General features: G+C 33.0%; 1 protein-coding gene across 3 annotated transcripts in view; it reads left to right on the top strand.

Annotated features, from left to right (window-relative positions):
• Positions 1-559: 559 nt before the first annotated feature.
• Positions 560-10,947, top strand: part of LOC123004740 (paired box protein Pax-6-like) — a 44,293-nt gene continuing 33,905 nt past the window's right edge. For 2 of the 3 annotated variants that reach the window (XM_044398145.1, XM_044398143.1), the window contains exons 1-3: positions 560-797; positions 6,706-6,818; positions 10,782-10,947. In XM_044398145.1, coding sequence (XP_044254080.1) covers positions 6,806-6,818; positions 10,782-10,947 — 179 coding nt within the window. In that variant the 5' untranslated portion in view covers positions 560-797; positions 6,706-6,805. Of the gene's footprint in view, positions 798-6,705; positions 6,825-10,781 lie in introns of all 3 variants that reach the window. The other variant, XM_044398144.1, reaches the window with a different exon arrangement.

Below are 10,947 nucleotides of genomic sequence, written 5' to 3'. Positions count from 1 at the left end.
CTAGTCATAGAGCATTCTCATCATAATTAGACCTCCTTTGATAGATTAGAAATCGCTGTCACATTACGTCGCGTCCTGCATTCCTGTTAAAAAGTGGAAGCATTCAGGCAAGTCTATCTGTTTTAATTACATCAACTTGCCAGTGTCAAATTCGTAAACAAACACCTTTATCCCGGTACATTTTTACCTGCCACAAAAATGTCCAACACGCAACTTAAATACCTATAAATAAACCGGGCTATCAGATTACCCGCTCAGAAATGGCGCTCCCCTAGTCGACGCGAGCTCCCCCAAGCGAGATTCTAGTTTAGCAGTGAGACTGGTGGCGTCCTCTTAGCGGTGAAAACCCATCACGCGCGAATGAGCAATTTCATATACTGGATCGATGATTTAGACTCGGCCTACCGACATTGTTATTGGAGGTAGACGGAAGCTCTGGCCTGGGATTGGTCGACGCGATGAGAGCTTTGACAGTTGTACACACCTAGATAGGTGTAGAGCTTTAGGCATATGATAGATTTGAAGTATCAGTTGTTCTCGTGCTGTATACACAGTACAGTTGTTGCTTGACCGGTTGGAACTGAACGTGTCTTTAACAACTCATTGACTCTAAACAGTTCTAATCAAGTATTTCAGAATTGTTTAATTGTCTTTAAATAATTCCGATTACACTTTCGTTTCGATTAAACGCTGTGATTTTTAATCGCGTGGTGCTATCTTATTGTCATTTTTATTCGTTTCTTGTGACTTATGGTATGGTGATATAAACTTTTGGCCCCTTTGATCGACGCTTTAATGTAAGTCGACTAACTAGGTATACCTATTATAAGTACTCAATACATATTAAACCTAAGTTTATGCCTATAGTATTTCATCAGCTGATTTTTATTATACTCTTATTAAAATTAGCTATTGAATATAGAAGTGATATTTCAAACTCAAGATTCAGTCTTTTAGTTTTAAATTTTGATTCTATTTTCATTTTTGTGAGATAATGTGATGTAATTTAATACAGATCATCCGGCGGCAAAACTTACATTTTACGAATTATTATTAATATTTGATCATGTACTTAAAAAAGTGTTTTTATAATTTATTTATGATTTCACTTTCTTAATATACCTACTAAAACATTTTTTTACTTATGGGATTTTTTATTTTTTGTATAGGTATGTAAAATGTTTAATGATTAAATAGAAGGTGTGTTGTAGGTTACCTATCATTTTTTTAACAATTGTATTTATTATTTAGTCTATAGTGAGTTGGCGTATTTTATTCTCAATCTGTTTCAAAGTTATAAAATACTATGGTTCTTTTCATATTTTTTTTATCTCGTGGGTATAATTAGTGGATTTTCTAAGCCCTACACTTATTTTGTCACTTAGGGTCTAACTATAAACAAATATTTCTTCTATTTCGAAAGAATACCTAGGTATTGCTGCACTATTCATTCAATGCTTATGCTGTCTTTTTTGGGGATATAAGAAGGTATTTAAAAAGGAATACTTATAAAATCTAACGAATACGAATAAGTTGAATCTACAAGTGTTTATTGCAATGCTTCCGGTATTTTTTTACTTCACTTGATATTTATTTTGACATTTCAAATTATTTTTTTTTAACTTCAGGTGAAACTTATGTCAGTTCAAAAAATGTCAAGCCACGCTTTGAAAGTTTTAGTTGAAATTTATTTTTAGCTCAATTTTCCGAAACAATTATGCTAGCAATACGTGTTTTTATATAAGTTCAATAAATTATTTTCAATTGTTGTCATTTTTTCTCTAGCTATCAGGATAAAAATTACAAAAACCGAAAGTGAGGTTAGTTGCCTAAGGCCCATTTTACATTTTTATGTCAGTCAAACGACAAAACGTCCAAAATTCCGTGTCCGCCAGTGTATGTGTATGTCCATACCATGATGACATTATTTTATGTCTATAGCCCTTGCCGACTTACAAAAGATCGGGCCGGAGGCTCTCGATCTTGCAAACCTGTCGCCTTCGAAGGCCATAAACATTCAATAATGCCCTTGGTACATAAATATTATGACTTTAAAAAATTAAAATTAAACTCACGTTATTTTAAAAATTAATTATACACAAAATTTTTGAGGAAATAAAACCTTGTGTTACATTAAAAAAAACACCTATGTCTCAGCTTTTTTGTACTTTTTCTTTACAGTCATTGAAAAACTCCTCTTACATCATTTAGTTGCCTATTTCTAATAATTTATATTTTACACTTTTTCTTGTATAATATGTCTACATATTATGACAATTTATTGTATTAATTATTATCAGTTGTAGTGGGTCACTTTTAGTTTACAAGAAGAAAAAAAAATCTTTGATTTTACGCCAAAACTGCAAAAGAAAAATATTTCTTTGCTTTATCTAAAACGAGCAAATCTGTGATTAAAACTTTATTCTGATTCAGTAGGAAGAGAAGTTTACTTTTTTTCTTGATTTCGGACTTTCTTTCTCTAGTGTTTAAATCTCATCACATTAGCGGTTTCATTTTTTTGACAACGATGTTACTTTGACAATTAATTAATTAATTGAATAATGATTGTTCTTGTTAAAAATGACTGCATTTTTTATCTTAAAGCTGTTTTTTGAGTTGCCATGTATTAAAATTATGTTTTCACAAACATTTTTGTTATTTAATTTGCGTAAACTTATTTGTCAAAGTGACATCATTGTCAAAAAAGTAAAACCGCTAATGTGATGGGATTTAAAACACAGAGAAAAATAATTGTAAGTCCAAAATTAAAAAAATAAATTAACTTTTCTTTCTACTGAATAAGAATAACGAAGTTTTAGTTACAGATTTGCTCGTTTCACATGAAGCGAAAAATGTTTTTCCTTTGCAGTTTTGGCGTAAAAACAAAGATAAATATTTTTCTTCTCTTGTAAACTCAATCCGGGGACATACTGTATATATCCTCTAGGATTGGTGGATTTAGGAGTCTAATAACATTCTTATGCAAGCAAAAGTTATTTCTTGGGCTGCACTTTTTGGCAACCTATGCCGCCGGCATTTGACATTTTTCTCTGGAGCGCAAGTTCTGACGCACCCTGTATATAATTTACACAAATTTTGTACATATATACAAATTCTGATATTATTCAATTACTTAAAATAATAGTAATCAAGGAAATAGACAACTATTTTAATTCGATGCAAGAATGTAGGTAATACCAGATGCGACCGAAAGGACATCAAAGGATTAACGATGTTTATTCCAGAAATGCATACCAAACTCTGTTCCCTGCAGAGTAAAATAATAATAACATAAGAAAATGATAAATTTGTCAAGTAATATTAAATAATTGCACTGTATATACTTAAATGATATAAATTAATGTACTTTATTCACAATCACTATAGTAATACATAACACATATATGCTGTTTTCTAAGCTTTAGAAGGTCAGGAAATATGTCATTGAATCTCTTGGTCAGGAAGCAATTTATGCAGGTAACTTTGTAAGGTTATGAGCGCACTAAATTAATTGTTTATTTACATTTTTGTCAAAGAAGTTTGAAATTCAAAAAAGTGCAGGTTTTATTGACTTGTAATTTTATTCATTTTATAAAATGCTTGTTTTATACGCATACAAGACTATATGAGACATAGTAGCAACCAAAAGCATTGAACCTGTGTTTGGTAAGCCTATGTCTTTCGCTAAGAAATTGTAGGCTGTATTAGAATATGTTTGACTTCTCCGTATAGAGGTATGTTCATTATATGTTTGGACATTCGGAACAAGGTTTTTCTTGTTGATATAGTTAAGTGTCCAAGTTTATAAACATCGTTTTTAATAATAATTTTACTTAGCTAAATGGGTTTGTAAAATTTAAATTTTTTACAACTGCAGAATCCGGTGTATACATACAGGTGCGCCAGAACTCGCGCCCCAGAGAAAAATGCCATATAAGGTAAGATACCAGGAACATAGAAAAAATGTTAAAAAAAATTATCTATAAAAATTTCGGAGTTATGAGGGTTTAAAGTTTGCACTTTGACTCTATTTATTTCTGTTGGAAAAATAATTTTCCAAGTTGTTTTGCTATAGGCTATTAAAAAAGAAAACAAGGAAGCTGTATCCTAAATTGTAACTCTGTTCAATGCTATTTGTGGCTTTTAATGTCAAAATTTTTGTCCCTTTACTAAATAATTGTAGAAAAACATATACAAGATCATCAGTATCATTAAATAGATGTACAAAAATGTCAAATGTCAAAAAATAAATGTCAAATTTTTTTGACAGATACAATTTTTTAAACATTTTTTTCATGTTCCTGGTATCTTACCTTACTTGAAAATTTTCTCTGGGGCGCGAGTTCTGGCGAATCCTGTATACTTGACTATGATTAATTTCCGCCAAGATCATCATTAGACCTGCTGATCTATATACATAGTGAGTTCTGATTCGACGGAAAACTAGTGAAATACTTCTTCCATTAATAGTTCACAGAATATGTATATGAAAGAATCAAATTATTCCACATTTTCAAAGTTACCAGAATTTGATTCGTACCCGCCATAGAAAATGATACAAGATGTTGTTTTAGTCAAAATACTTATTAATTATTATATGCTGAATTTACGACATTAGCCATTGTTCCACAGAAGGTATCATACTTTCAACAAACTTGCTTCTTAAAGCGAAGTATTCCAGTTCTAAATTGTAACTAAGAGCCATCGTGTTAGTTGCTGGCAAACCGGATTAACCGGTTAGTTTCATTTCCCGAAGCAAGTAAACTTATCACCCTGGTGGTTATGTTGGAATAATGTCGCCGAGCGATATCTAACAACTGGCTACTAATAAAGTGCTAGGAAAATAATACTGATTTGCTAAGTAGTAGTATATTATGTTATTAGGAGTAAAAGTGATTTTTTTGTGGCGAAGCCACAAACGGAGTGAGATTTTTAATTTTATTTTACAAGATAGACCCCTACATAATCGAGCTCAAATTTAGCTAACAGTTCAAATTGGTGTAAATAGCTATTAACACAACTAGAATTTTATAACCAGTTTAAAAATCGAGGTCGCTACCTCCGGTCGCTCGAATTTAATAGACTGAGATTTTTAAACTATAAAACTCGTGTTGTCTTCAAGATTTTTGCAACACTAATATTGGATCAGAAATTTTATAAATTCAGAAATAATTGTAAATTAGTATGTCAAAATAATGTCAAAATTGACAAAAAATATGCATCAGCGCATTTTATAGACTCATAAGATACGTTGCTATTGACGACGTACTTTATAGATGAAGCGTATTTTAAGGGCAACATAAGAGATAAGCTTAAATGCAGCACCATTGAAACAGTATAAGGTATTAGTGTTAGAAAAAATAATTTTAATTGTATTACATAAATAAAAATGAGTCTAAATAAAAGTGATCTGAATTCGATTGTTATGGTATGAATAACATTTATATACAACAACAATATACAATCGTTAGACTGTCAACTATACCATAGTAACCCTAGTAACTATATATTTCGGAAAACACTTCAAACACAAAATTTACAAAATGAAAAACAGGCTGCTACTATTTTTTTTTTCAAAATTTTTACATGTTTCAGTTTAAATAAACTATAATTATGTTTATAATTATTGTATTTAAAACCCCTGTTAGTTCATCCTAAACCTTTTCACATTGATTCATTTAGACTCAGCATTTTTGCAAGGGTTTATGCGATCTATTCACCGTTATCAAATTAAAAGTTGTTAACTCGTAATGAATGCAGCTCATATGAAATGGCGAGGTAAAGTTTTGATTAAGTTCCATATTAAATTTCTAATATCGAGTTGTAACACTTGGTAATATAACCGTATTTAGTTAAGCCGGTATCTAGAGGGTTTTCTTTCTCCGTCCCTTTGTAATTCTAAAGGTAAATAAAGCTTCTCTAACCTAATAATCGTTAATAAAGTGTGCCAACGCTATACGCTCTCAGGTTGGCCAAGTAGTTTAAACGCAATTTATTATAAGATACCGTAAATGAAGCTTATTTCTGATATTCTCTCTTTGACATTTATTCTTTCTATAATGTCACATGATACATATAATTATATTTATTCTTTTATAATATTAATTAAATTATCCTTATTTGTATTTACAAAGTATGGATTTAATTGCTTTGCTCTTCCATTGGGGTAGCAACATTCGTCTAACTAGAGCCTATTTAATTCGTTTCTGCTCGTGAAGTGGGGTATTAGAGTGCTTGATGTCATTTACTACCCGATATAATAAACACCTCGAGAGGGAGAGTTCTGGTTTCGGTAACTGTGGACGAGCGTCGATCGACGTCGAGACGCTTTTGTATTGAATGAGACAGTATGAAACGCGCTTCCGTCGCACTACACTCCGGAGTCTCACCAACAGAGGGGAGTTTAACTGCCTCTTGGTTTCATTGCCGATTCGGCTATTGATAAAGTTAATTAAATTAAGTTCAGTCTTCCGTTGGTGACCCGCTCTCTCAACACTGATTCCGGAAAACTCAAAAGAAATTATTTTTTTAATGACAAAAAAGCAATATTAATGTCATGAATTCAAAGACATCTTGTACCCCAACAATTATAGTTTGCAACTGGACAAATATTTTGCGTATCCTTCATTAATGGACGTTTTCAATTTTTGAAATATATGTATCTTATTTATGAAAACACCAGTAAATTGGGTTTTTTTGTTTCAGCGTGTTGTGTTTTGTGCAGTGATATAACACCATCATTCTCCCGGCACAGCAGCTGGGGGCGGTGGCACCATGGCCATCCGCTATCACATCCGTGGACGATATGGCACACAAAGGTAAAGGTAATAACTTTAAAATATATATTTTTTATTTTGTAGCTTTTAAAACAGAAATATTTGTACTTAATTCAATCCTGGATTACCTAAAACTAATACTATTTACTGTTATTTAAATTATTCCAAGTTACAGCAGAGTAGATAACAAATGTTACATCTCGTTAAGAAAATGGTATTATATCTGGCATAAATTATGTTTATTTCGCAAAGGCTAATTGCTTATTTCAGATATAAGTCAAGTCATGAAATATACTTCATAAAGATTATTACTAAATGAAGTATTGTTGAGACAATTAATAGTCTGTCTGAAAGAAATTTATTGCGATTGTGGGTGGAATATAATTTTGTTGGGCAAAATTGTTGACATATTAAATAAGAAAAAAATAGCAATTGTTCCCACAAAGAAATGGTCGGGTCTATACAAGATTGCATTGGTACAACATCAGGAGGGTCCATTGTAAAGACGTTAGTTATTTGGTGTCGTAAGTGATTTTCCTCGAGGGTGACCAACGCTTTCTTGGTGAATCGTCCAAGTGTCGCGTCCGGTACTTAAGAAAATTTACGGTCTAAAAAAACAAGTCTGTAGCACTGCGTTTTCAGCTAGCCTAACGCACGATCGATAAAACTAGAAATTAATTTATAGATAATAAAAATAAATGTTGGAGTTGGCATAAAAAAGACATCAGTAATGGAGTTGTGGCGGCCATAGGAGCCGTAAATAATTGCGCTTTAGAGACTCTAGCGTCGTAAGAACGGTAATAACATAAATAACAAAGAAAATGTGTTGGTGGCGATAACGTTAAAATGCATGAATCTCTTCCATTCTCTAACAATATATGCCTATGTCCACTCTCGAACAACGGCAGCAGCAAAAAATAAAAAGAAAGCTTCTACAAAGGTTATCATAAAGAACTTTCCCAGTTCAATCGATATTCTGTTTCAAGATGAAAATTTTACAGTTGAGTTGTTGGCCGATGATCCGGCCGAGCTTCACCCTCTTTAAATTTGGTTTGATTTGGTAAAATCATGAAAACATGGCGAGGCTCTTATGCAAAAGAATCAATGAAACGGTTTTTGCCGGGTCAAAAAGAACTATCAAAGTAATAAATCAGATCCCCGCGGAAGCTCCAAAACTAACAATAATAAATATCAATGAGACATAAAGAAGCAGTGGCGGTGACAAGTGAGACTTCCTATGATAATACACCCAGTGAGGGGTGTCTTTGTGTTGGAAAAGCGACTTCTAGGCTCTGAATGGGGACGTGAGACGTTGGCCCACCCCTGCAAGATACGTAGAAATCCTTCATGCGTGTTCTGGATATATAAAAATCGAGGACTGTTCACCTTTCACTACCAGATTCCATTTGTCACGTGGAGATGCGAATAAAAGCCTTTTGTGCCGCCGAAAGACTGATTTTACTGATTTATGGGGTTTTGTTAGAGCTTCTTTATATTTATATGGAATTTTTATCATCACATTAAAGTTAAAACCACGGACATCCTAGCGAATTTTACCGATCGTTTCGTAGATTTTCACAAATTGAAACGTCAAATAAGCTCTTGTCGGTCGCATGAAAAGCATAACAAATTGTGATTAAAGCTTTTGTACTTTTGTTGAGCAGTGGTAAGCTTGTGTTAGTTATGGCTGGGCTGGGGGGTGCCAACTATTCAAATCGATGCTTTTCCACCAAAGAAAGACCGATTACTCACTAATTAGAAAGCTGCTTTAGCTATTTTATAATTCATAAAAGTGATATAAAATTACAAAAAAAATCGGTCTAGTTCAATGGAAGTTCAAAAACAAGCTCCATAATTCAGGTTATGCTACTTGAAAAAAATATGAAGTACTGAGAACAAAATGTCGGGTGTGTATTATTTTTTTTTTGCATAGTGGCTATGAAAGTTGAATTTTCATCACGATTAATCGTATAGACCTTATACTTTTTTAAACGATTTCTATAGTTATATTTCTATAGTTATTTCTATAGCTTCTATAGAGTTTAATACAAAGAGCTTGCAATACATTACGATTTCATTTATGAAATTGATATCTTTTTGTTCTTTGGCGTTCTTGGGGTTATCACTATGCAAAAAACTGTTGGTTACAACTGGTTTGAAAAGTCATTTTTTCACTCATTTACTTAATTAACTCGGGCAGAGCCCTCGTTAATTAACTGCAAATTGGTGAAAAAAAGTATGACTTTCAAAACTAGTTGTACAAATAACTATTAATATTGTTTTACTATTGTCAATAATAGTTTGTCATGAATTCGAATATTAATAATAATAATACATAACAGTTAATGAATATTATTATACATACTGACGGGACGAATGAAAAGTATGAAAACAAGCATTTTTTGCATAAATTAAATTTTTTGCTTTCTTTCTAAAAAAAATTAATAGATTTGTTTCAACAGAGACAATGATTTAAAAATTGTAACTATACAGGATGAGTCTTAACATATTATGCATCAATTTAGGGAAAGAAATATTATAAACAATAAATAGGTTAAACAACACTTTTTTATTTTAGTCGAATGTCAGTAAATAATACCATTTAACCCCACCTAAATAATAAAAACAATTTACTTAGTTTATAGGCTTAATTATGGACATAACGTCATTAAATTAATGTAATGACCGCATTGGTGTCATGGTTATTAACTTATTATAGTAAGTATATTTTAAAAAATGCAGATTTGAAAAATTAAAATAAAAAAATGCAAATATGCAAATATTCGTTTCATTTATTCGTCAGAATTTGAGACAAAGTATAATATTTGAAATTGACTTTGATAACTACAGGATTTTGTTTAATGACAGGTTAAAATCTTTTTCTCTTTATCATCACCAATTAATTTTACCAAAAAAATAATTATTGGTTCAAACTTTATGTACACCATGTATGTCCGAATATTTAAATTTGATACTACTCACTACGTTCGTGTTACAAATTTTTATTTCTATACCTGACAAAAATTGCCTGCCTTCATTCGGTCGCTAAAAAATACAATTTTAAATCTGAGTTATGATTTTTAAAACGCCGCGCCGCCGTGTGAACGAGAATCAAGTTGATATTTGGTGGAGTGAACATGTTCCTAGTGTAAACGCATGGGATATCGTCGGACATGGTCCGGGATTAGTCTATTCATCCCACATTTACCGATGTTTGTCAGCTCTGCTTCTGTGTAACAGTTCCGAACCCATTATGTTTGCTCTGTATTTGTATTTATTAGGATCGACATCAGAGGGTCAATGATTTAGAGGGAGCATTGAAACACTTTAGCGTTTTTTATCGAGATGTGTTCGTTACAAATGAAATCAATTAAATAAAACGTAGCTTTCGGGTAAATTTGATTAAAATTCACATCAGAATGGAAGTTTGTCGTTCTCCGGTTTTATCGGAGAACTGGGTGATTGACGTTTTTAGGAGAATTTTCCCGTTTCCCGTGATTTCTTCAGGAATTCCCTCACACTTGTCAGTTCCTTTACTTTCCAACGACAGATGAACAACTCACTAGTCCTCGCACGTATCCCCGAATAAATTGCGAAAAATCCCTAGAGAAACTTTGATGCGGAAAACCACGCGCTGACAATACTTACATTTCTGTTTTTTTGCAACCAGTTTCTCTTTTACAGGTAATCAAGATGATGTAATCATCTTGAAGTGTTAGGGCGCTTCCCGAGGACCCGCACGGAGGGCACCGGCGACCCAACGAGAGCAACTCGATGGACTTTTAAATTTTTTCGTCTTGCGATTTGTCTCGTTGAGCAGTCGTTGCGACATTGGCTTCTTCGTGCGTGTCCTCGTCCTGTGCAAGGTAGTCAATTGACGAGATCATTCTTTAGCTTGTTTCTCACACCGTATGATGTGCACAGTAAGTGCAGATTTGTCTGTGTAGTAAAAAATAATTCAAATGGTGTCTAATCGGGCTCTAACTCTGGCACGACTGTGGGCAGGTCATAGCGGTGTGAACCAGCTAGGGGGGGTGTTCGTCAGCGGGCGACCCTTGCCGGATTCCACCAGACAGAAGATCGTCGAACTTGCTCATTCCGGAGCCCGACCCTGTGACATCTCCAGGATACTACAAGTCTCCAATGGATGTGTCTCCAAGATACTTGGCAG

This window comes from Tribolium madens, unplaced genomic scaffold, assembly GCF_015345945.1.
Source record: "Tribolium madens isolate multiple individuals breed KSU strain unplaced genomic scaffold, Tmad_KSU_1.1 Scaffold_20;HRSCAF=117;Tcas5.2_LG4, whole genome shotgun sequence".
Taxonomy (NCBI): domain Eukaryota; kingdom Metazoa; phylum Arthropoda; class Insecta; order Coleoptera; family Tenebrionidae; genus Tribolium; species Tribolium madens.
This window is presented reverse-complemented; position numbering and strand designations above follow the sequence as displayed.